This window comes from Maylandia zebra, linkage group LG3, assembly GCF_041146795.1.
Source record: "Maylandia zebra isolate NMK-2024a linkage group LG3, Mzebra_GT3a, whole genome shotgun sequence".
Lineage (NCBI taxonomy): Eukaryota > Metazoa > Chordata > Actinopteri > Cichliformes > Cichlidae > Maylandia > Maylandia zebra.
Window position 1 is genome coordinate 18,715,663 of NC_135169.1, and position 27,956 is coordinate 18,743,618.

Genomic DNA, 27,956 nt, shown 5'->3' on the forward strand with positions numbered 1-27,956 from the left:
AACTAAACACAGCAGAAACAGTAACAACGGCAGTTCAAGTGTAACATGTTACATATTTTAATAATAAATGGCTCTGAAATCATGTTAGAATAAAGAAACCAATCATAAAGTTATTTAGGTCAGGTGATGACTGTGTGGATGTGTCACTGGGAGTGGAACTGATATAGTCTCAGTGTGATAATGATAAAGGTGAGAGGTCATCCCTTCTTGTTTTGTCAGTGTTTGTCAGCAGTTTGATTGTCTCTTTGGCTTAATTCTGACCCGCGTTTCTGGATTTACACAGTTGTGTAACAGATGAAATGTTCTGTTTTACAGATACGTCACACGGGAAGTGAAACCTCAGTTTTACAGGTAAGAACATTGATAATCTCCCTGAAATTGTTTAAACAGGCTTTCTGTTGACAACTTGACAACTTCTGTGTGCGTGTGTGTGTGAATGGGTGGATGACTGGATGTGTAAAGTGCTTTGGGGTCCTTAGGGACTAGTAAAGCGCTATATAAATACAGGCCATTTACCATTTACCATTTAACTTCACTGAATCTTTTATTTATTTAACTATATGTTTATATTTTTTTTCTTTTTATTTGGTTGTGACTTATTGTGTCTTTTGACGTCTTTCTTGGCTATTATAGGACTTACTTTTCTGGTTTATTTTACTTATTTAGGTGTACTTTGTGAACATCTCTGAAAGGCTTAAGAAATGAACCTTATTTACATTTAAAGTTCCCTCATTTATAGTAGGCCTCTGTGTCTGATGGAATTTAAAGACTTATATGATATTTTAAAATAAAATGTCATGGAAAAGGACATAAGAAAATTTAAACTGAAGCAAGAATTGTATTGAACTGCAGTTTGTACAGGATAAACAGTGTAAGTGTGGTCATTTTCTTTACTGTTTGGCTCATGAAGACGTAAAGGTGGTCTATGACATTTAAATGACAGCAGATTAAATGATGGAAAAACAGGCAGTCTTCAGATAGCACTTTCATTTCATAGCCAGCTGTTTGTGCATGTCCAGTAAATATGCATGAACCCTGTTTAGTTCTATAGGACTACAATTTCCTTCACTATCATTCTTCAATTTTGTTTTTGGGGGGCTTGCCATGATAAAACACAAGGCAGCTGCACCTAAACTTTATTTGCACGTCTTCCAATGAAATTCCATTAGATGAACAGTAGATGTCAGTAAACACTGACTGTTCTCATCATTCAAAGCACATCCGGTGATTTTACCTCGTGTGATATTTCAGACTGGATTTCGCTGCACATTTCTTACAAATCATTAACATTTTTTTTTACTAACTAATCTTTAAATTATGAGGGTAACTATAGCAACATTCAGCAGTTGTCCAATGTGAGTAATCCTTCTTCCCAGCAGCTCCTTAAAACTCCGTGAGCATATGTGGTGTATTTATTATGTCATGTCATAAAAAACACCAAAATACATTATCTTAGTGTTTCTAGTAACAAACAACTAATTAATGCATAAGCACATTTTATGCAAAACTTGTATTTTAATCTTTCCACATATAAAATCATTTGTTCTTTTATCCTTTAATTTTCTTGATATTTTTGACCCTTTAAAGGACTAAACTGACTGCTTGAGAAAAACAGTACCAGAATCTGGACACTAAATGTCACAGCTATTTACACCACTGGTTACATACTGGTCTGAGCATGCCCACGTTCTTTTCAGCATCTCTTCTCTCCCATGTGTAGTAGTCTAAACATTTGTTAGGTTATATATATTTTAAGCTAAGAATGTTAAGAAGTGTGTGGAACCATATATTATATTATATATAATCATGTGGAACAACCACATGAATATATGGTCCACCAACAGGATACTGGGTGACACACACAGAGACCAGAAGGATAGACACAACAACAATAACTGAGCTGAACCTGACCGTGTTGATGCTGCTGAAGCTGTGAACCAGGATCTGGTCCAGCCAGCAGGACATGACTCACAGGAAGTTCACAAACTGCCCACACAGAGGAAAAAACACACTGGGGATCATATCCACTGTGACCCTCCATGTTCAGGCTCCACATTCCTCTAAATCATAGGTGTCAAACTCTGGCCCGCGGGCCAAATGTAATTAGGCTGCGGGCCAAATTTGGCGAAGCCATACCAAATTACTATCAGAGCTGGCCTACTGGTATTATACAGCTAATATATATATTGTTTAGTATTAAGCTTTGCTTATTCCATATTCAGTTTTTCAGCAAAACGTGTTTGAGTCCATAAGAAAAGATTCATTCTTGTATCTGGAGGAATAAATATATTTCAATAAATATTAACATTAGCCCGCGACTTTGTTCCAGTTTTGAATTTTGGCCCACTGTGTATTTGAGTTTGACACCCCTGCTCTAAATCCTCATTTAACACCACATTGAGCCACACCATCTCAGGCACCGCAGCCACACCCACCGGCTTTACAAACTGCACGGATTAAATGTGCATGTTTGATTACCCCGGCTTTATTGCTTTCATTATTGTGTTCGGTGTTATTTGTCACCAAGGTGATATCAATTTCCAAGACTGTAATTGTTACAGCCGGTGCGGTTTCACCTTATTTACCTGGTCACTCTTTTTTTTTTTTTTTGTCGTCTCATCCTGTTCTCGTCACCATCTCATAACTGACTGATCTCAGAGCAACGCTTGCTTTAATAAAGTCAGCATCCATCAAAGGTTTTCTGAATGGAATATCACGGAGGAAGCTGTTGCTACAAAAACGTTGTGTTTAAAAAGACAAATCAGAGCAAGGTTGGCTTAAAGGGGGAGGAGCCAGAGCAGCTTGTTACAAGCAGAGTGTCTGTGAAGGTTCTCTGTCATCCCGGTCATCGTAGTAAGGAGCTTGGAAAGCAGAGGTTAAACTGAGCGATCCTGTTCCATGTAAAACATTATACTGTACGTGTGCTCATAACCAGAGCATTTTTTAACACTAACAGTAAGCCAGCAGGGCTTTCCCTTTCAGTTGTGCTATTAGGACACATGTTTCATTTCACTCAGTGTCACAGCTGTACTTACTAACTGTACTCTCACTGATGTTATGGGGAAATTTTGGACCCTGGGCCTGTACCAGTGTCCAAAAATAACAGTCATTCTGAATGTGAAGCTAGTCGAGTCCTAGAATAAAATATGGAAATATGGCGTTTTATTCGAGCACTATGAAAAAACAGACTATAAATGTGAATGAATTACTTGGTGTGCTCCAGCTGTATTCTGGAGCGATATCCAAAAGTTAGTGAGATTTTGTTTTTTTACTAACACTAGTGATGTGTGGATCGATACTGAAATATCGATTCCTCCGATACCATTCATTTATGTTCTAGAATCGATTCTCACATTAAATAATCGATATTTTAGTCATTTAGAGTAAATTTGTAGTTTATCATTAACAGGAACACTGTGGAAATAACCTATATCATTCGGATTGTCTACAATTGGAAGGAACTCCTCTTCCGCCTTTCATAGTCATATGCGAAATATGGCTGTATAAATGTGGCAGCCCCTTGGTGTGCGCATAATTGGAGTTATGTGCGGACGTGTTTTACATCCACAAACAGCCGAGACGTGGTTTGCAATACATGTGGCAAGAAAGTGAGGTGCTGTGGCAACACCACAAATTTGTCAAACACCCCAGAGTAAATCATATCACAGAATATGACGAGCTGAAGAGGAGTGGACAGGGACAGGTGCTGCTAGGGCGAGACAGACGTCTCTCACGGAGTCCTTTAGTGCTGCAGGAAGGCAAGGTGTTCAAATAGCGCACAACTTCAGGTTTTTTATTTCTATATGATGAATTCTGCATTATTAAGTGATGAGAACAAGTAATCTGATGTACTGTAATCATTATGACGCTATAACTTGAGATACAATAAATAAAATATGTTTTTGTACAAAGTATCGGTATCGGATCAGTATCGTCGATACCACCCTGAATATTACTTGGTATCGGACCGGAAAGGAAATCAGTGGTATCACTAACTAACATGATGACGTTAACATTCCCAAAGCTAACATGCTAACCTCGCCAACAGCAAGACAGTGACCTAATGAAAGTCCCTTAGAGACATTTTTTTCCCCTTATAATATGATTATCTCACTGTCGGCCTACAACCAACCCTTCATTTTCCAGGATACAAGAGTATTTTTTCTTCCACTAAAGATAAGGAAGCAGGAAAACATTTTTTAAAACTCTCACAATGTGAAATCAAGGTCACGGCTGCGCCCTCAGAGATGATCTATCAGTTCTGAGGAAATCCGGTGATTTCCAGGCATGAAAAAGATTCATGTATACAACGCTTATACTGTAACAAAATTTATGATTTTGAGGTATTTGTTCTGGTTTTATGTTATAAGATGCCCACATCTGACCCCATCACCCCCGATGTACTTTTTACTTCCTGTTTTATTTTGGTGTTTAACTCTCCTCATGTGTTTTCTGTTGATTTACTCACCACCCTTTTAATTCAGAGTCCCATTGTTTTGGCTTTCTCAACTCTGGAAGTTTTTATGAGTTTAAATCACTGTTGGACCTCACTATAGTGTCTGCGTTTGGGTCTTCATTTATATGAGATCTGACATAAACTCGGGGTATGTTATTTATTAAGTACAGTCATTAATCTATTCTGGATATAATGGCCTTATAGAATTTAAATATGTACTCACTGTCTGGGTGTTGCTGTGTATTTGAAGTGTAAGTGGGAAAAAAACAAATGAAAAGGAATGACATCTTACTTGTTTGAGCTCTTAACAATGCAACAGATGAGACTTCTGGAATGTTGTAACAAATCTTTCTGGCTTGTTTCCCTTTACATCAGCAGACTGTTGCATAGGCATTTGGTTTGTTTGGACTGCACACACTTTTTTCCCCACTGTTGAAAGCGTACCTGCAGCACCTCACAGACCAGTTTAGCCAAAGAAAAGTGAAAATTTGTGGGATTTTGATGGAGTACGAATGTAACACCGCTGCTGATTGTTTGAGTTCGTAAATCAGCGACTGCAGGTGTGTAATGTCACATTTTTTTTCCACGTGGCATCTGTCACTTCACCTGTACAGTCTGTTGGGTATCCATTTCAGGTTAGCATGGTGGTACGATGGTTAGCACTGTCACCCCACAGCAGGAAGATCCTGGTTCAATTCAAGTTTCTGTGTTCTCACCGGGTATTCTGGCTTCCTTCCATAACACAAATATTTACATGGGGTTAGGTTAACAGGTGATTCTGAGTTGACCATGGGTGTGAATGGTTGTGTTTCTGTGACGTAGTCCTGTGACAGACAGGCGACCTGTGCAGGTCGTACACTGCATCTTACCCTACGACAGTTGGAATAGGCTCCAGGCTTCCCGCAACCCTGAATTGGATATGTGGATGAATGGATGCATCGTATCCATTCCCCTTTCACAACCAGCACGCAGCTAGACAAAGGCCGCCCCCAGCAACCAACTGACTCTTCCCCTTACAATGACACAGTAGATGACTGCAGGGGGAATTTGGTGTGAAATATTATATTTTGCTTTTATTTCCAGATAAAATCACTTGTCATTGCTGTAGTGTCTTGGTAATACGTGGCAGTGAAACCCATTTCCCGCTAGAGTTCAGAGGTAGGGAGGAACTGATAGCATTTAATTTTAGTATCCAGAAACAGCAGGAAGTGTCGAGAAATTTGTATTTTAGGATCAGTTTCAGCAGCTGTGGTGAGCACGAGATTGTTTAATTTTCACTGTGTAGGGTTTGGTTTGATACATAAATATTATTTTTGGTTTAGATTGGATTATTGTTATATACAAATGAAAAAAATAGTAAATGTACAGTTTTGTGTTGATGGAGAAAAGCTGAGAAACATTAACCATCACACAATCGTTATTTTCAAAAAAGCGAAACCAGAAGAGCTGAAATATATTTTTTCTGTACAGAAGGTAAAAAATGATTAAAGTATATCTGCAGCATCCCCCAAAATAAAGTTTAGTAATAAAAACATGTAATAAGCAGACAATGTTTACTTTAAACAAGCTCGAGTTGTTTAATGAGTGTCTGCCTCAAATGCTTTACTGAACACATAATAACCAGAAGCCATTTAAACACTAACGGTGAACTGTCAGGGCTCCTTTTAGTAGTTTAGGGAGTTTCTGGACGCTGGGTTTGCACCAGTGAACAGTGTAAAATAAGTAATCAGAGTGAATGTGAAGCTGTCCTAGATGAAAGCATTAGAGCGCTATCAAAGAAAACCAGACTGTGAGTGACTCACTGTGTTGCAAGCAGCACTCATGTATCTACCAAGAGTGGTGAAAAGTCCCAGAGATATTCTTTGTTTTTATTTACACAAACCAGTGCTAGGCTATAATCATGCCTTTCAAAGATTTACCAGGTACTTTGTTGCATTGAAACTCATGTTACCTGATAAGAGCATAGCTGCCCCTTCAGAGATTGTACCAGTTACAAGGAAATTGAATGTTATCAAAATTGAATAGTAGGTCATGTCATTAATGTAGTGGATACAAATGCATAAAGGGCCGCCTGTGTAAAAACCTGACTTTAATCAGCATTCATTGACCTTTTGACCTTTAGGCAGTCTTCATCATACTTTCTCATAATTTAATTTATCACCGTATCACTGCAATGTTATCTTTGGTTATCTGGTTTTTATTCCCTCACAATCAGTATGCAGCTTGGTAAACACTGTCAGCAGAAACTACAGATCTGATTTGGAAAGCAAAGCTTTGCTGAGTGTGGTGTTCCTCTTACAGACACCAGAAATCACCCAAGTTAACCCACTGAGGTGTGAACTAGTGTGTTTAGCTTCTCTTGTTTCCTCATAAAAATCACCTGTCACCTGCTTCTTTTCCTTTGCAGTCGTGTCAGTATAGTCTCGTTATAAATGGCAGTAAAAGTATTTTTATTCATTTTCATTTTCTAAAACTGATCAAAGTTCAGGGGCTGTAATAAAATGGAAACGTTCTCATTTCTGCACCGAAACAGCCTGAAGCCTCAAGACAGTTTGTAAAACCATTTTGTGTTGCTGTGATGAGCATGAGGGCATTTCAGGTTTCAGATTTTGTTTAGCCTTTCTTTATTTTTGGCTTAGATCAGTTTAAAAGTCTGACTCATAAGCACATACGTACAGTAAAATCCAGTAGATTGTGCTACCCGAAAATTACTCACCATCCTCAAAGCCAAGATAGCAGTGTGGCCATCAGCCAGAGAGACGTCAACTAACAAGACTATTTCTGTGCTTTATTCTTTGAATAGACTAAAAACTGTTTGCAAGCTTTTGCTTTCAGATCAGGTTACTGTCATAAGAGGCAAAAAAAAAAAGGAAGAATAAAACTGAGTCATGGGAATGTACAGTACGTCTATAAATACAGAAAGAAAAGCTGTGAAATTTAGAAAGAACAAGACTATTAAATTACAGTGAAGAAGCATGTTACTTGCTTCCAAATTCAAATAAATCTGAGGTTAAAATACTCGGCCTTAAACTTTTAGAAACGCAGTGTCTAACCAGATACTTGCTCTGGATCTGTAATTCATTGTTATCAGGATGTCCAAAAAACTCACTGAAAAGCCTTCAGTTAATCCAAAATGCTGCAGCAAGAGTCCTGACAGGGACTAGAAAGAGAGAGCATATTTCTCCTGTTTTGGCCTCCCTTCATTGGCTTCCTGTTAAATCCAGAATTGAATTCAAAATCCTGCTCCTCACATATAAGGTCTTAAATAATCAGGCCCCATCTTATCTTAATGACCTTGTAGTACCATATCACCCTATTAGAGCACTTCGCTCTCGCTCTGCAGGCCTACTTGTTGTTCCTAGAGTATTTAAAAGTAGAATGGGAGGCAGAGCCTTCAGTTTTCAGGCCCCTCTTCTGTGGAACCAGCTTCCAGTTTGGATTCAGGAGACAGACACTATCTCTACTTTTAAGATTAGGCTTAAAACTTTCCTTTTTGCTAAAGCATATAGTTAGGGCTGGACCAGGTGACCCTGAATCCTCCCTTAGTTATGCTGCAATAGACTGCCAGGGATTCCCATGATGTACCATTTCTTCCTCAGTCTCCTTTTTACTCCATGTGTTTACACACCGCTCTCCATTCGTTATTATGAATCACATTTCCACAACATGTCTGTGTCCTGTATCCATCCTTTCACCCCAAACGGTTAAGGCAGATTGCCACCCCTCACTGAAGCTCGTTCTGTTCAGGACACTGCTAGCATAATGGACAGGTTTGTGACGGCGCTCCCACAGAAACGCAAAGCAGAAGATAAAGCATCGCCGAATATGTTCCCCCTGCGTGGGAAGCACATGCTGGTTTGTCCAAACCAAATGTTGAATGTTATCACACAGGAAAAAAACAACTAAACATAAAATGATTACACATGAAAATGGTTTGTTTTCCTGTTACTTAAGGCTACGTCCTCACGTACACGGGTATTTATGAAAACAGAGATTTTCCATTTTCGTTTAAAAAGAAATCTTGTCCACACAGGCAGTTTCGAAAAAATCTCTCCGTCCACGTGTAAACACAAAAAAACCAAGTCAAACGCTGTCAAGAACATACCAAACCCTAAGAGTGTGGAAATGTTGTCGCAAGGATTTTCTTGTGAAACAAAGCGGGACCTAGCAAAAAAAAAGTTTGCAAACCACTGGGGTGTCGAACTCCAGGCCTCGAGGGCCGGTGTCCTGCAGGTTTTAGATCGCGCCCTGAGTCAACACACCTCAGTCAAATGATTAGTTCATTACCAGGCTTCTGGAGAACTTCAATACATGTTGAGGAAGTCATTTCACCATTTAAATCAGCTGTGTTGGATCAAGGACACATCTAAAACCTGCAGGACACCAGCTCTCAAGGCCTGGAGTTTGACACCTGTAGGCAACTGTTGTGATCTTGCATTGAATAAATAAAAGTGAATTGAATTAAATCGACAAGCAGTAAACATCAAAACAGCAGCACAAGCAGAACAGGTCAGCTGATCACAGCCTGTAAACAATGAAAATTTCAAACTTTATCATGGGGTGATTCTCTTTTTGCGGCCACATTTCAGCTTCATAACATTTGTGGGAAAAAAAGGAATTATGTTTTATATTTTTTTATTATTTGTTTCAATACTGACAATACTAAATACATGAAATTCATAATGGTCAAGCTCAAGGATCGATAAAATAGTAATTACAGGTAGTTTTACCTGTAATTACTATTTTATCGATCCTCACCAGTCCCCGGCCTCCTTCCTACTGCCTAGTGTACAGCCTCAGGGTGCTGAACAGGGTGAAACCCTCCATGCATGGTAAGGAGCTTTCTAACTTTTCATGTCAGTGGCTTCTACTCCTACTTTGGCCAGCCTATTACCCCAGCACGGTACCTGATCATGGTCAGGGCATAGGTGTTAACAGCCCAGATCCTGTTTTTACCTTTATCTTACTTTTATCTTACCGTTCAGCTGACTCCTCAGGACTTGCCTGACCCTCTGCAGGTACTTTGTGGTTGCAGCTTTCCTAGCGGCCTCTTCATGGTTCCCATTTGCCCGTGGGATCCCCAGGTACTTGTAGCTGTCCATTATCTCTGCAATGTTGCCTTCTGGTAGTTCGGTCCTCTCAGTTCTGACTATCTTCCCTCTCTTTGTTAATAATTAATGATAACAATAATAATTATTGCTCTGTCTTTAGAATTTCCACCCTAATAGGTTCCCCCCAAAATTCCACTCTGATAGGATGGAATCAACCATAAATTATTTTGACTAATTTCTAACTGAATTATTCCACCATGCTTCTGAAACATGGACCATAGGATGAGCTTGACACAAACGCAGAAAGGTAAATAAACACAGAACCAGACACAGAAACACAAGGGAAGAAGGAAAAAAACAGGGATAAATAAACCAGAATGAAACCAAGAAAGTAATACGGAATAATTTTTATAAATAACCAGTAGGCATAAATACCAAGAGTGTTTTTTCCCCTTAGATAAGATCAAGATGATACACCCACTTTAGTCTCATTGTGCCAGAGGTGTTATAGTAGATCACACGCCTATGATGGGGGATTTCTGCACACATCACCACCACCCTTTCTAAAATTATCATTCAGCAGCATTTGTTTGTGTAATGAATACAATTGTCTTTTACGTCTATGTGTAGCTTTTTAATTTCTTTAAACAGCTGAACACTAGTTCTCCCAGATGATGCATATAACTGTTTTCCGCAGTGGATTCATCCACATTTAAAAATTCTGGATCCTTGGCTTTTAGTTAGCAGTTAGCATTAGCAGCACATCCTGTGTCCGATGTGAAAGGACCTTTATGCTGCTCACTGCGACTCACAGCCATGGTCCCGGGTCAGCCCTGACTTTGTGTTAAACTAATCCTAAAGTAATAATGGTATTTCTAACCACTGATATGCCACAACTTTATCCTTTTAACAGCTGCTGAAAGTTAGGGGACCTAGCTTCTATCGGATATTTATATAGAGATCCTCCAGCTTCAAACTGTATCACCCTTCATGGACCTGCAGTTCAAAAAAACGCCCCTCCGACAGCCAAACCCATCTGTTCTCTGACTGGATAGTTAAATTTGTGATTGGCATGACATTGACCAATCAGCTGAAAGGAAGAAAAAAAGGATCAAAAAACTTGAAACTTGTGTGTTGAGTTTCACAGGTATTTTTGGGTTACGCCCACACAAATTCTTTTTACACATACAAATCCTGATTTACAAGTACAAAATATTTATGACCACAGTTTGAGCCCATACGTATCCAACTGCGTATGGGCTCTATCTGTTTTCTTCTAAGGCTGTAATTATACCAACAATGCATTTCTAACATGCCGGAATAGTTAGAAGTTCAGCATTTACGACAGCAGGCAAAGGTCAGTCCTTGTACAGATGACTGATCACACAAAGCCTTGTGCTGCCCCAGTGATAATGAAAAGATTCATTTGGTTCAGCTTCTCTAAAAAAAAAAACAACAAAAAATCTTTCAGATCTCACCTGTCTAGATGTTATCTTTTCTTCTATTGTGAAACTCTAAATATTTCATCACTGCATTTATTTCTTACAGTGCAAGTCCAAAGAGTCGTGCTGACAGATTTCTTTCTTACTCACAGCAGCTTTTTCTTTATCATGAAAGGAAAAACATTAAATATCTAAAATGCAATGGGAAATGAGTGTGATCTAGTATGTTTGTGCTACTGTAGATATAAGGAGACATGTTCATATGATTTATTTTGAAGATGTTTGCAGTGTTTTGCTTTGTGATCACCATTTTATTTGAGCGTTTTCAAATTTGAATGTCACATTTCAGTCAATCATTATGATCTCCTGTAGAGATCATAATGCTCTATAATAATTGTTATATTCTTATTTCTGAAATGGAAAACCTTCTGTGTCCATAGGCAGTTCCTCTACAAGCTCCTCCGTTGCACATTTTGATTGTGGTGTTCCTCAAGGCTCTGTCTCTGGCCACGCGATATATGGACACAGGAGTGAGACCGAACTTGACATTCATAAACAGGCATGGCAGAGGAGGGAGACAAATAACATGAGACAAGACTAACTTCACAGGGACACACAAATCACAAGAAACTAGACCCAAAAGGATGGGGAAAATTTAACCAAATACTTTTTTTTGTTGTTGTTATTTTTGTGTCCCGTTTGGATCTTTAGCCATCAGAATTGTTGTCTTAAGGCCAAGAAAGATGCCAAGCGGATTTATTTTACCAAGTGGATCATCATGGCCTTGCCATATTGGTCCATTTGATTGACCTTTATTATAATTATGAATTAATTTTATTTTCAGTTGCTACAAACGGGACAGACATGACTGTGGGATAGGACAGGGAGAAAGAATGAAAGAAAGAGAGGGAGAGAAAGAAAACCAAAGGGGAGAAGAGACGGTGAGAAGGGGGGGAAGAAAGAAAAAAAACAAAAAACAAACAAAACACCTGGATCACCTGTATGGAGAAAAAAAACAGAAGAGAAAGCAAACAACAAAGAGCAACATAATAAAAAAACAGCACCATCACAATAAACTAGCTAGCAGTAGATAACAGTATAGATACTAAATAATAAACGATATTGTGCAGCACGCAAGATAGACAGCACACAATGTGCTTTGAGGCAGCAGCCAAGAAAGGTGTAGTCCACGTCTGTGAACACCCGTGTGTACACCTGTGTGCACACCTGTGTGCATACCTGTGTGGATCAGCATGCTTGTATTCCAAAGGTTTCTCCATGTAACGATCTGCTAGGGAGTGTGGGGGGGCCATAGCCCCGTCCACCAGGGTATGAAGCAGGTAAGGAGGAGATCCAGGCCCCAGATATCCAGAGGCCCCAGAGTACAAGGACCTGAGGAGGACCACCAAAGGGGGGGAACCGTGCCACCCTCCTGGGAAGAGCTGAGTAGAGCCCCAAAGGAGAGGTCACCCCGCAGCTACGGAGCAGAGGCCAGAGGGGGTTGCAGTGGCGTGCCCGCGGGCTCTGCCGGCAGCCAGCTGTGCCAGAGAGGACCGAGCTTCAGGCCCAGAGGCCTGAAGGCATCCCACCCCCTGGAAGGAGCCCAGCCGGGCCACAGGCGCCCGGCCCCGCCAATCGGCCACCAGGTGTGAGCTGGTACATACATAATTTAACCACATACTAACAAAATCCTGAATGACAACATATGCAAAACATGGAACTGAAATCTAAGGATAACAAACTAGAAGATTCCTCAACATTCACAAAACTCAAAACCCTGGGTCACAGACCCAGGTACCATGACATAAACACTAACAATAACTTAAGGGTTTCCTTCCTTTAGTTGTGATACTAAAATTTAGTTTCACCGAATCACTCATTGTCCCACCTGTATGTATGTCTCCCCCTTACTGGTGTTATATGACCTTTCAGAACACTAGAGCTGCAACAAAAACAGTATAAGAAAATACAGATAAATAAAGCATTATAAAACACAAAATTGCTTATGCTTTAATTAATTCCTCTGCAGTGCAAGCTGTAATCTGTGTTATCCATTATTTATGTAGTAAGACTTCTACTTGAGAAAAAGACAGAGAAAGCCGCTCAAAGACAAGATACAGCCAGACTCTGGCCTAATAGGGAGAGTCCCAGAGAGATATCGATAACAAAGATATGGACTGTTCTTCCTTCTGTGAAAACAACAAAAAAGTTTTGCGCTATATCTTGGGTTTGGTGGTTTTATTGTTCGTTAAGATCACATTACTATCATAACAAGACAAAATCAGTGAATGTAGCAACAGAAAGTACAAGGCCTATTACAAGCACTGATTTCCAAATCAAGGCATTCACATTTTTGCTTTTGGGTAACTGAAAGTTTTCTTACAGCAAAACTTCTGAGCCAGAAGTTGTGTTCAGTGTATTAAAGAACACACAAAAAAGACGATGAAGAGATGCAAACGCCCTAAGCTGCAGAGCAATGAACAGCTACTCTAAAGAGAAACGGACTACAGAAAGATAAAATCAGAAAAAGAAAACTTTAAATCGAAAAAAGTTGGTACAATGTTGCTAAATTACATCACATGTTCGACAGAAAAATTTAAAAAGCAAAAAAACAAACCAACAAAAAAACCACCAGGACTACAAAAAAACTTCAAAGTTACTCAAGCTCTTTGTGGTTGCTTCAAAGTAACAAACAGAAATAAGAGTGATATCTACAAAGCCGCTGGAAAAAATGACAAAGAAAGACAAAGACACTACAAAGACAAACTCTTAACAATAAAAAAAATGAAAATGTAACATGACTGAAGTAAACACACCTCCAACAAAGACTAACAACAATCATTTCATATACAACCCAACTGCAAAGAGATATGAACTGACCGAAAGTGACAAAATGACAGATTTGTGCAAATTTTAAGAAATGTCAAGAAATTTTAGCTGCTGAAGAAAATTCTTTGAAATCTCCACAAACATTTCTTCACGTTAATACAAAGAATAAATAAATAAAAAGCTTAAACACTTAATCTGGAGTCTTTAGGTGTTTCCTGGCACATGTTTGCCAGACTGAGTGTTGAGTAGAAGGACGCCTCAGAGTTCATATCTGTGGAGAGAGGACAGGTTCAGAAAATGTTCAAACTGAAAGCAGTGAAAGCATTTTTTCCCTTTTAATTAATTTAATACTGAAAGGTTGGCGTCAGTCTCATCTCTCAAAGGTGTTAAAAGTGATGACACGGATGTGGTGGGGGATTTCTGCTTCTCTGTGTGAAGTCTTTTACATGGAGGCGGCAATGATCTCTGCTTCTAGACAACAATGCAGTGTTTGTTTGTGTCTAAAGCATCTGTGTGATGCTTTCATCTCAATATGGACCAAAAGGAAGAAGGAGGCAACCTTATTAAACTTCACCGTATGATTCACCAGTAAGTTCTGTTCTCTGACCATTCAGTCAGTTTGTTCCAAAGTCCTGTACCACAGCCAGTTTCAGCAGTCCCTGCTCGACCATCAAGCTGAGTATGGAGATGTAATATGTCACAAGAATGATCAGTGGGAGACCTGCACTACGGGGATTTGGGGTTTTTTGTCCTCTGAGGAAGAAAATTGGGCAGTTTGTGGCTGAAATGGGACAAGCATTGCACAAAAGGAAGGATGTGGTGGTAAACCAGCTCTATGTGCACATCAGAGCCTTCGAAACTAAGCTGCAGCTTTTCCAGCACTGCGTGAGGTGCTAGAAAGTTTTCCACAGGACATCATCACTGCACAAGTGACGTGGAATGTGACAGCTATGGGACGGTGTATTGTGGAGTTTATTGAACAGTTTCAGGATATTACATCTATTGAAAAACATCTATTTTTTCTTCTTCCCCCTACTCCATCGACCCTGATAATGCTCCGTATCAACTGCAGCTGGAGCTCATTGAATTGCAGTGTGACAATGAGTGTAACAGCCAGCACCAATAACTCTAAATGGTTGAACTTTTACCGGCAGCTGGATGAAGGCAGTTTCCCAGTAATGTGAATATTTACAATGTGAGTTGATCTGAAAACGTCAATGTCAACAGACTGCATGCCACCGATTAGCATAGACATTTTAGACAACACAGTAGTCCTCGTGTCTGACAAAAAGGCACAGACGGAGCAGAAAGTATAGCATATAAGGCTGATGTCCAGAGAGGTGCAGAAGAAGAAACATGAGCTGATATCAGGCATCAGATGTTGCTAATATTCAGTTTCTGTGACCCACAATAAGAAGGGTTTACTGCCAGGCTGTGGCAGCCTTTGTCTCTGAGCCAGAGAGACCAAGGTCTATGGCGCCATGTGAAACTAATTTTAAATTCTTACCATTTGATAAGAAACTGTGAAAACTTATAATTGGAGCAAATTCATTTTCTCTCATGAAAAAAAAGAACAACATCCTCGATTGTCGTGTTGTTTGTGTCACAATGACATCACAGGGTTTTCAGCTATAAAGACCCATTGTGGATTAGGTGCTACTTAGTTGTAATGGAAAACCACTGAAACTGAGTAGATTCGAGCCCCGTCCAGTCGAGTAGGAAAAGGGCTACATGTGCCTTACACATCTCAACCGCTGCTCTCAAAGACCATATGTGTATTAAAATCCAGGGCTCAGGTTTTTCTCATTAATATCAGGATGTTACCTGCTTCTGCAGCTAAAAATATCTGCAGTGATAGATTTTTCTAAAGGTACAATTTACCATTGATAACAATTTAAAGTCAAAATATGGTGTTTAGATTTTTGTATTGAACATAAGAATAGGATTGTAAGTGTAACTGTTGGTGCTGTGAACCTGTAGAAAATGATCCAGAAATCTTGTGTTTCACATGTTTTGAACTTTATCATTAACAGTTTTATTTTTTTATTGCTCAAACACATCTGATCACCGAAGCAACAATTCTTGTGCTACTGAAAATAAAATGTTAAAACATAAAGTTTATGGCTCGAAAAAGGCGAGGAGGATGTTGTGTTAGCCTCTGTGTGATTTTACCTTAGAGAGCTTAGTTGTGTTTGTCTGCAGTGGGCGTGCCTGGTTAGGTAATGTGGAGCAGTAAATGCCTAATGTATGTTTTGCAGGGCCTGTCATGTAACATTGTCCCACCCTTTTGTTTCAGATCTGTTGCTGAGCTCATTTGAGTTTGTTTTTTTTTTCCCTTCATGTTTGATGACAACACCATGTCAGTGGTTTAAGTTGGTTACTGGGTTTGTCCTGGTCACCATGGTAGCACAGACAGGAGTGTGCTCATTGTGGAAAAATAATATATTTTTAAGTTGTCACATGTTAACTGAGCGTGGACAGTGTGTGTTCTCACTGTTTTATACATTTCAAGTAATGCAGAATGATGACACTGAATGAGCAGTAACATTAGGATTCAGTTTGTGAAGATGCAGCTATTTTATTCTGTTCAGACACAAAGTGAAAATCCCTGAAAATGTCACAGTAAACTTGATATTTGACCTGCAATAAAACAGGACAGGCAAAATATTTTTACTAAAGACTGTTAATTACATTTTTTATTCATGCAAACCTTTGCTGGCAGCAGAACAGTGTCTCTAAGATTTGCTGACGGTAACTATTTTTATGAAATGTGTCTTTTCTTGACAATAACAGAAGAGAAACACAACAGACAGCATCAGGCTTCGGATATGAAGGATTGTAGGCCATTTATTTTCATTTATGAGATTGTGAACAATAAGGGAAACACCATGTTTGTCTGTTTGTTTGTTTTTTTATAAATATACTTACATATTTTCCATATATTGTCTAACTATTGTGTTTTTGGTTCCCACGCTCAGTCTGCATGCTTTTTTTTTTTAACCCACAGGATGTTAGTTCTTCAACAGCATAAACAAAAGCCTGAAGTGTTACATAACATTTGTAGCTGCCTATAAAACAGCACCTCTCCAGTCTGTGTTTACGTCATAGTAAAAGAAAAGGCAGCCGACTCCTTCAGTATAAAAGCTCTGTGCAGAAACTCTGAGCATGTCAGTTTTATCACCATAAATACAATTGGGCGTCTCTGAGTGAAACAGCAGGAGCTGACTGACAGTAAAACTAGAGGGCGGAGTCTGGAGCACGTGCTAAAGCATTATGTTTGTTACTATGGTGACAGTTAACCAGTGACAGTGCAGAGGTCTTCTGTTTCTAGGCAGATAACAACAACATGCACATGACTTCACACAGTCTTCAGTACATAGTGGAGGAAATGACAGAGTGAGTTTACAGTGTTTATGCTGTGAGAACTAAAGTTTAGTGCAGCTTGTCCTTTAGTTTAAAATCTCATGTGAACGCTGGTGATTGTTTTTATTCTCATTATTTACAGTTTTATATCAAAGAGGCCTTTAAATTCAGTCAGACACAGAAGCCTGCAATAAAAGAGAGAACTGTGAGTATGTGAGTGAGTTTTTATGTTCTTACCTCTGAACGTACGAGGTTTCACTTCCTGTGTGGCGGTAATGTCAGTGTACGAGACAGCAGGGTTCACTTTATCTGCAATACAGAACAGTTCACGTGTTACACAACAGCTGGACTCAGATCCACATAAGTGTGTTTTAGTAATAATGTGGAAGGAAACATAGAACTGCTGTTGGAAACAAAGCAAACAATGAATTTGAGAATCTGAGTCACATTTTTGGAGAATGAACATGCGAAGAAAACAAAGCAGTGACGTGAGAACAGCAACAGATCTCCGTCAACACCAACCAACACCCATCATTAAAGTGTTACCTGTGTTTGTTTGTAGGGTTTACCCTGCACAGTGAAGCAAGACGGAATCCCTCTGCTGACATCAGATGTGTTACGTAAACCATGGTTATGAAACTGTGTCACATGGGATGACTAACATTCCCAGTGACAGATCCACTGGGAGTGATCACCTGACCTCAGTGAGTTTATGACCAGTTTTTGCAGAACTGTTTTGCATGGGCTTTGCCTTACAACATAAAGCACCTTGATATAGATGAATAGATAGATCTATATCTCAAGGTGCTTTATATTGTAAGGTAAAGACGACAAACAAGAAGGGATGACCTCTCACCTTTATCATTAACACACTGAGACGGTATCAGTCCCACTCCCAGTGACACATCCACAGTTATCACCTGACCTCAATGATTTTATGACCAACTTATTCATTGCTAACATGTTTAGGAGCCATTCATGATTAAAATATGTGTTACAGTATAGTTACTTGTGTTGTTGTTCTGTTTCCTCAAAGTTTCCAGCTGTGTTCACTTTATCAGCAAATTTTCATGGGTTCGCACAACAGTCGGATTCAAACATGCAAATCCAGAAAACTGAACTGCTGACAATAAGTGAACAGGATTCTTTTGACACTTACGGTTAAAAAAAAATCACTGTGGCAGAGAAAGATTAGACTGGGAGAGAGCACAGATCTACTAAGACCAGTGGAACGAGCTGTCGCTGTTTGTTCAGTGTTTACTTTGTTTGGTGAACAAGGAAGGAGTTCCCTCTTCATTCCTAGTTCATCCCTTTTGGTGACGAAAAGGAAACCCTCTGATTGCTCATGAAAAGGAATGAACTATAAATAACAGAGTCATAAAGAACTCCTATCCGGTTGTTCAGTGATGACGCGACGAATCCTACTTCCGGGTCTAAAGTAGTCTGCGTTTAATATGGCTTTTGTGTTGTTAACATTTTCAATGTTATGTATTTTCTTCTATTTGATCTCAAAAAGCTCCTAAAACAGTCAGTGATCACTGTTGACCTCCCTCGGCTTTTATTACCGCTAATCATTTATTTAAGCTCAGTTTTTAAAACCTTAGGATGTAGCTACAGCCCAGCCCATGCAGCAGTATATGAATGACTTAACTCGTATTGTGGATGGATTATCTCAGTTGTTCTCCTGGCTGAAGTTTGGTCCTTTTACAGCATCCTGCCATGCGATTACATTTGTTCCTGACCACCGAGAACACTCACGTTAAATTTTATCGAGTGGAAAAAAAGTTAGCTTGTTTATATTATGCTAACATAGCTGTGTCGCTAGCGGTCACGTAGCACATCATTATATACCAGCTAGCCCAACTTCAGTAACCCTACAAACGTCACTGCTGTTTAGTTTTCTGTCTTCATTTATGCTGGGAGTGATAGCAGAGCTGTATGTTTTAATTTGTTTCCAAAACCCCGCAGTCAGGACATGCTATATTGTATTTAGATAGAAGCTAGCGAGCTAACTCCCTGCTAACTTCTAACTCCGTTAAATGTCATAAATTCCGTTTTCATGGATGCCTGGATGTTAAACTCAATTGTTACACCTGGTAGAGCAGAACGCTGATCATTTTATTAAAGATGAAAGACTTTAGACAGTTTTTCAACTCTCAGTAATGCCATAGTGATCGTTTGATATATGGACCTGCAGCGGAGTTTAGACCCAGACACGGCTAGTGACGTCAGACTGAACAACCGGATTGTTTCAGAAACTATGGCACAATAGTGTCTCCCAGTGAAGAATGCAGATAGTTATTGCGTGACACAGTTTGTTCATGACTTTTGAACTAGACTCTCCAGCAATAAACCTGCTGTGTTATAGTTAGGCTCAGATAATATTTAAAGGCGCTGCTTGAATGTGCCAAAGTGTGATTCTGAATCTTCTCTGCTGAGCTCTGAAACAGACGTTGCAGGATGAAGATGAGTAGGCCACAGGAAACGCACAGGGAATCTTTTTTTTTCAAAATAAAATAATCTGCAGAGAGTAAATGTTCCACCTCTGAAACCATTCAGGTGATTTACAACTGTACAAAGAACAACATGAAACTAATGACAGTGTTTGGCCAACAACAGTAACTTTATTTATAGATCCTTTTTCGGGTTTTCCGAACATAATTTCTTCTTTTTTCATGTAAACCTTCTCACTTACACCATTTAAGAGATACAAGTATTATTTACAGATATCACCTGACATTAGTTAGATATTTTTATTAGTATTCTATATTTCTGTAGGTTTATTCCACTTTTTGTTCAGTTTACTTTATTAGTGTTGGTTGTTAGATTTGTATTGTTGATTGTCATTTATGCTTAGAAATATTTACTTATATATGCTTAGAGTTTTGTAATTAGTTGTAGATTGGTAGAGGTTTTGATCCTTGATAGTCTGCAAACTTTGTGTGTATTAGACAGCACTTTGGGAGCATGAGAGGTCATACCGTGTCTTATTGTTTTATGGTAGGATTAACGTAGTTGCGTCTGTTCTAGTCTAAGTGCTCTTTGTTTAGATGAACTGCAGGACTTCCTCACCGTGTTATCTAGGATGAACCATCTAGGGTGAGGGGGAGGCTACCCTCTTCCTGACCAAGGATGTTTGACCCTTTGATCAGCAGTCCACACACACACACACACACACACACACACACACACACAGGCAAGGTACTCTTTGTGTGTATGTAGACGTCATATGTTAATGAACTTATGCATATTCATGTAACCTCAATAAAAGAACAGTGGTACGGGAGAACGGACGAGAGCAACTGGGGTCAAGCGAAGGAACGGTGCCTGTCCGGTTCTCTCCCGTGCACAAGAAACATGAAGAAGCTTGCCTACTTGTGTCTTGCTTTGCAGTGTAATTGTATTGCCTTTAACGTTCCAGCGGATGGGTTCAAGCTACAAACCTATCATTGGTTTTGTATTAACTGGTTAAAACTAAGTGGCAGTGTAAATATTGTGTTGCTACGTTCATTTTAGAATTCTTCCACACAATATCGCAATGATGCACAACCACAATAATAATAGCTTTGGCGTGCCTGTAGGTCATGAATGCGTAGCTAGAGTCAGACTTTTGTTTGCTACTTCCTCATAAAGGCCATAACTATGCTTAAAATGCAGTTTTATGATGCATGAGTTAACCTTTTCAACAGTTCAGTATTGTAGGCACACAAATGTAGTCAAATATCATTGATGAAAGAAACAAAGCTTTAAGAGTTGCAATGAATAGAGAAGTGAGCAGTGAATGCATCATCACTTCAACCACAAATGCGTAATGCAGAGAAACTCACTATTAACAAGTCGTTCAATGTAACATCACCAAATTCATTAAAGAAGCTTTTGAATAAAGTGAAACTGCATATGTGTGTGTTCACACTGATGTAAACAGTAGATGTTCAACAGAGAACCTGCCCAGCCTTGACTTCCTGATGGATATCTTATTGATTTCATGTGTTGCACAGCATTAGTGGTTTCTTATTAACTACTTTTTATCAGGTGACAAAGGTGACCTGATAATGATTTGAAAGCTAGTTTTGAGACATTTGGTTATTCTGATCTCCTGCACAATGGGGAAATCTGGGCTGAGAGTAGAGGATCTGTCACAGTAGTTCATCTAGAGAACGGTGGCCACAATCTATCCATTTCCTTCCACTTATCCCTGTTAGGGTTGCAGAGCTAACACAACCAGATTGGTATTTACATGGGCAGTTCACAATTAACTGGCAATTGAGAATTGCCATTTAACCTAACTGCATGTCTTTGGACTGCGTGAGGAAGCTGGCGTACCCAGAAAGGCCCTGGCCAGCTGGTGGACTCGAACTCAGGACCTTCTTGCTGTGAGGCAACAGTGCAAATCACTATGGCAGCATTGATTCATTTTCAGTTAAATTAAGGTTTATTTTTACAGCATCAAAAACAACAACAGGCACATAAAGGCACTTCATGTCGTAAGGTAAAGACAAGTCTACACTATTCAACAGTTAAATGAGTCCCACTATCAGTAAACACTTGCAACTGTGGCAAGAAAAAAAAAACTCCCTTTCAACAGGAAGAAAACGCCAACAGAACAAGGCTGAAGGAGGAGTGACCATGTGCTGCGATCCCAACTCTTATCACCACCAGTTTGTGTCCATTTGGAAAATGAATTGCTCACCCCTGCGTTCTCTGTTCCAGATTTTGTTCACAGTATTTGTCATGGCTCTATCTTTGTCCTGCTGTTTTCTACAGAAATGCTATCTCGAGCAGATTGTTTAGTATTAGCCACCACACTTATGCAGATGACGAATCATTAAATGTCTCTCTACAGTCAAACAATCCAAACAGTCACAGGAATGTTTGGAGAAATCAAAGGCTGACTGCTCTAAAAGTGTCAGTGTTACAGGATTAAGAAGGTTTGATTTAAATGACCTGGATGTATCTGTAGTATTGCCTTCATGAAATGAACAGAGTAGGAGGAGGTAGGACCGGAGTCTCGTGTGAGTGCAGCAGATTTTAGTTTTATTCTTGGGGGATGTTTTTTTAACCGCGACCAAGAGAAAGGAATTCTACACACGGTGAAAGTGACATTGTAGCAACAGGATGTAAAATGTCATTTCTTTTTTTTATTTACATCAAAACATGCTGACCTTTGTGGCTCCTCCAGAGGCAGAGCAGCATCAGCAAAATCAGCATGAGGCAGACACCCACCACAGGAAGAATCACTCGGGGGGAAGAATCAGGCGACGAGTCAGGACTCCCTGCTTCAAAACAAAAATACCACACATTGGCCTAAATGCAGACCCACAGGCCTTTGTATAAACGTCCAGCAGGGTTTTTTGTGCTAAACTGGGCTGAAAGCACACAGGATCTACCCTTCAGGTAGGACATCAAACAAGTGCATTTCTCATGATGTTGTAACAGTCCTTTAAAGTAAACAGTTTCTATAGAAAAACACTCAAGTGGTTGGTGGTTGATACAAATCCATCATTTGAACTCAGTCAGCAGTTTTCCTCTCATTATTAAACAAGTCCTAAAGATTGCTAACTAACAATTTTTTATAAAGACAAACATAAAAAGGGGATTCGGGTCTTTAAAACTTGTGCATATTTTGGAACTGAATGAACAGTTGAAGAAGGAAAAGTCCTTCCTTTACACTTTTTAACCAAACTAAACTAATGTTGTGTGGGTAAGGTGTCTGGATGTACTTATGCTCAGATTTGATCAATACTTACGGGGTAAAATTGGAAAAATAACCATATTTTGGTGGTTGCACAAAAATGCATAATAGCATCCCTCCCAGGTAACACCCTCCCACTTTAAAATGAATTACAATAGAAAGATTAGAAGCACAAAAGTAGAACTTTGTCATGTAAAACAACCATATCTGGATTCTAGTATGAATCCATCATGCTCACAGTAAGATGTTATAACTCTTTATGTTTTCTGCTCACCTGCAGAAATAACCACCAGCGAGCTGTCTGGTGATTGTCCAACTCCAGTGATGTTACACTTGTAGAGGCCTTCATCTGATTTGGAAACCCTGTGGATGGTCATGTTTCCTGTAGAGCTGTTCTCAATGAGATCATCATTTTTATAGAAAGTAGAAGTGAAATTGGAGGATGAGCCTGCATTGTATCTACAGTGCAGAATTACAGTGTCTCCCTCCGTCACAGGATGGACAGGACCTTCCAGGATCACAGAACCAGCTGAAACATAAAACTTTTAGTTCAGACTCCCCTTGCAGCATCGAGTTATGTTTCTGATGCAATTCTATTTAAAAGCTTTTCTTTTGTTTAGTGTCATTTTAAAATTTTGCTTTGTTTTTAGCCGAGACTGAAGTGGTTATCTGCTTGCTGGCAGGATGTTTGCTGGCAGATAACAGGACTTTCATTCGAACAAATAACTGGAGTCAGTTGAAGCCTGTGTAGAATAGTTCATGAGTTAAATCAAATTTGTATGATTACAGTGTGATATGATCAAACTTCAGATGGTGAATGTTGCGGGTTTTTTAGTGAATTAAACCATCCTGTTTACTTTTTGCAGACCAACACTGCTTACTTGGCATAAAAAGAGCTGCTTCTTCATGATATGTTCATGTTATCTGTAAACGTGTAGAAGCTTTTCAGGTACTTTGAGTCACTACTGGCTGCAACTCATGATTTGTTGATCAAAGCTCACCTGCCACAGTGATGTTGACAGCATTGGAGCACTGTCCTGCTGCAGACTCACACCAGTAAACTCCAGTGTCTGCTGGATAAAGATCACTGATGTCGCAGTGAGATTCACCTATTCCATTTGAGGATGAGGGACATATGGTGTTTGTGTTAAAGGACGTGCTCCTCTTAACTCTCCACTCTGAAGAGTTTTCCTGCCCCCCACAGCTTATGGAGACGGACTCATACTGGAAGAACTGGGATCTGTTAGGAATGATTCTGAGTGAAGCTGCAAAACAAAAAGAGAAATGATGGCAAACGTAAGTTTATGTTGTTAATGCGCTTGAAGAAAGGAGCGACCGTGAAAGCTGGGCGATGCATAGACGCCTGCTTTAGATGCTGTTTCACTACGGATGTTATTTGGATTAAAATGTGTCTGTTTAGCATGTGGCTGTAATGAAACCCCGGCCTAAGGCAGAATGGCTACCTGTTTACAATGTGATGCGGTTAGCGGCTGCAGCGAGCTACAGTAGCAAACGTAGACTGGATGCAATCGAAGCTTCATGTGCCACCCACGATCTCAGATAGAGGAGCAACACATCACACTAAATGCCGTTAGTGGGAACACACAATAGCAAAGACAGACTGCCCTTGACCTTTAACAATGAAATTCTGACTTTTGATTTTTATTAGTTGTGAGTTTTTTACATTTTGTCCCAAAAGAAACAACAACAACAAATGAAATTAAATATGGGAAAAAAAATAGATAACAGAAATTTTGAAAAAAGGAAATTAAACTTGACCAAAACAAAGAAACCAACAATGATATTATGCGCTTAAAAAATAATTTTAAAATTTAGAAAAATACACATGAAATGTTTTTAAACTTAAGCTTTTTTGGACAAATTTGCCATGGCAACAAGCCTAAACAGGCTTTGACGTGCAGGTTTACTGAGATTATTCGCGTGCATGACTGTGACTCGCCTGCATTCAAAAATCACAGTTTTGTATTGTAATTGTTTTTCTGAACTTTAAAATTTTTGACCCTGACAAATACTTACCCACACAACCTTTGAAATAATAATACTTAATGTGATCAAATCTAACCTGAGACAAGCAATCAGCTCCGAAACTAAAATGAGCAGTCAAGAAAAACCTAAACACACAAATTAAAATACACTTTGTAATTCTGGCAATTACTTAGTAGTTACATGCAGTAAGTTACTGAGCCGTTACTAAACAATACAACAATCATTTGCTGTTACTTATAGCAACCTTGTAATTACATGGCAGCTTCAAGACAACAATGAGTGCATCTTTAATTGATAAATTCTGGTTGCAACAATAAGATAACTGAAAATCTATGATATGCAGAGTAACATTTATGAGCCATTGAAAAATATGATGTATAATATAACATGTAATATACATAACATAAAACATATATAACACACATATAGATTCTGCTCATAAAGAAGAAGACAGTTAGTGCTTTTGCACTAAATGAGAGCGCTCCAACACACTTTACTCACCAATAACAGCACACAGTGTTGCTATCTCCATACTGCTGGTGCACTGACAGACAGGCTGATAAACCTGGGGGGTGCCGCATGCTTTCTACTTTTTGTTAGCGTCACAGTGACCACAGCTTCCTGCCGTAATCATCTCCTGTTCTAAATGTGTTAAAAACTTGTTTGTGCAGGATGTGTCTTTTTCTGACACCTCAAATGTCAAAGTGTGTGTAAATAAGTGAACGTGGTCCTGTTTTGCTTTGTTGTGTGTTTGTTCTGTCCTGCCTTTACTCTTTGAACATGGTTTGAATAAATATGTGCCAAACGCATCTGGTCACGTGATAACCAAGAGCTCATCCAAATGTGATCTGTGAAGAAAACTGAAGGGAAGTGATTTTTGAAATTTTCTTTAATGGATAAAAATCAACTGGACCATAAATGTTTTTTTATTTTTGTTTGTATTTTGTTGGATAATTGTTAATTTTTGATTGAATTTAGTGTCAAGAGCCATTTCAGATGGAAACCCACACAGATGTGCAAGGATTAAACACACACAGCAACAGATCATAGAAAGTGAACAGTGGGACATATATAAACACCAAGGACTAATTAGGGAATGACTGGAGGTGAATGAGACACAAGTTAGAATAATTACACACAGATCAAAATCAGGAGCAGAAGATCATAAGGAACAAGGAAAAACTAACGTAAGACATGAAAGAAGACTAACCTCTTAAGTGGAACAGGAAATAAACATCTAACACTGGAGAAGACCTCATGGTAAAAGTACTTAGTCACAGAGGGAACTAAAAACACTAGAAGAAACAGTGAATTCAAACAGGATAAAACAAAAAACAAACCGGAATTCAAAAGTTTAAACATGTAAAAGTTCAGAGGCCCTGACTGCTGATGCTTCTCAGAGCAGCGGGATGTTGGGGCGGAGCAGAGAAGCAGGCCCTGTGCTTATCTCGTGCTAAGGCTGCACAGCAACAGATGCTGAGTCGGCACCAATGGGCTCGGGAACAGCAGGCCTCCACACGTTCAGAGCCAGGCTAAGATGGTGGAGAGGTTGTGGCATGCCGGCAATGGGCAAGGAGAGATGACGGCCTATGTCATGAACTGGGGAGATGGGCTAAAAGGAGGCTGACTCAGAGTCAGGAAGTGAAGATGCTGGCTCTTCTTCTCTTTCTTCTTTTTGGTTATCCCTGCCATCGTCCTCTGTCACACTGTGTGTCCTTCTTCACAGCATCCATGAATCTTCTCTATCCACTATCACTCCTCTGCACCCAAACTCCATTTAAAACTAATCAGGAACAAGAATTAAAATAATAAACCTGAAACTAAAGTTCAATGTTACACAAATTTGCGACAGGGAATCGGAAAAGCCTGAAACTCAAATGCAACACAAAAACCCTCAAACGACGATGCAAATATGTGAAAATGCGTCTTTGTCTCCTGATCGTAGACTGCGGGCTGTAATCAGTGATCGATGCACTGTGTCAGGTTCAGACTGATGTTGTCTCTTTCAAGAGTGCAGCTGCACATTTTTATCACTTCATCACAGGAGCTGTGCCATTATTTGCTAACTCAGCACTGCTTCAGAGCTGCTTGCACATCAAAACTATCAGGATGTCACAGTTGCCAGCATGGCTGCAGTTCACCAAAGGTGCTGTTATTCTGCTGAAAGCACTTTCAGTAGAACAGCTCACCTCACCTGGCAGCTCACCTTCATAGACATGTCTGATGTTTCATACTCCGGTAAAATACATTGATTTCAGGCCCTTTGCAGTTTTATTAGCCAGCTGTGTGTCTCGGCTTGTTGGTGCTTGTTAATGCAAATGTCCTGCATGGATCGAGCCAGCTCTGGACCTGGTGTCTCCTCTATTCTCACAGAATATCTGAGAGTGAAAGTCCTTTTCAGATTTAATGCGTGCTTTTTGTGTAGAAACAATAATTCAGTGTCAGGGGTGATGAGGCACAGAGCCCAGAGCTGGCCTACCAAAAGGTCCATTGGATTACTTTATATGGTAAAAAAATGTGCTGAAGAATACATCTTGGAATCTGCAGCCTTTGTTAACCAAGGGGAAACACAATGAATCACAGACAGAGGATGTTTAAATTTGGCGCAGAGATGTGAATAATCGTCTGTTTAACAGCTGACTTCCTAGCAAAAAATTACCCTTTCCTAGCAAAGCATAACAAAGTAAGATTAGTAATCTCACTGGGTCCTTAGCATCTTCCTCTGTCACACCAACCATCTACATGTCCTCCTTCATTACATCCATGAATCTTCTCTGTGTTTGTACCTAATTGAGCCCTCAAAAGACCGTCTACTACATGCCTCATTCACACACACACAGACCTGTGGCACTCACCCCCATTCCCGCCAAATGCCTGGAGAGACTGGTCATTAAACACATCAGAGCTGCTTTTCCACCATCCCTGGACTCGCACCAGTTTGCATACAGGGAGAACCGGTCAACCGAGGATGCGATCGCCACAGTGCTGCACACATTACTGAAGCACTTGGAACACAGGAACACCTATGCACGGCTCCTCTTTGTAGACTACAGCTCGGCTTTTAATACCATCCGGCCATACAAACTCCGTCCCAAACTCCACCAACTGGGACTTAA

The 27,956-nt window shown here is 39.6% G+C and overlaps 1 protein-coding gene and 1 long non-coding RNA gene across 2 annotated transcripts; one reads left to right on the plus strand and one right to left on the minus strand.

Moving 5' to 3' along the window:
- The first annotated feature begins 216 nt into the window (after window positions 1-216).
- Window positions 217-23,229, plus strand: LOC143415063 (uncharacterized). The gene is made up of 3 exons (XR_013095677.1): window positions 217-351; window positions 22,321-22,535; window positions 23,114-23,229. It is a non-coding gene; the product is annotated as an uncharacterized LOC143415063 (long non-coding RNA).
- LOC112431154 (uncharacterized) lies at window positions 13,166-25,384 on the minus strand. Its single transcript, XM_024799706.2, has 6 exons — window positions 25,342-25,384; window positions 23,835-24,098; window positions 23,108-23,362; window positions 22,304-22,417; window positions 17,379-17,450; window positions 13,166-14,049 (listed from the first exon to the last, which is right to left on the minus strand). Exons 1-6 carry the CDS (start codon window positions 25,370-25,372, stop codon window positions 13,961-13,963), a joined length of 825 nt encoding a protein of 274 aa, XP_024655474.2. The 5' UTR covers window positions 25,373-25,384; the 3' UTR covers window positions 13,166-13,960.
- Window positions 25,385-27,956: the final 2,572 nt, after the last annotated feature.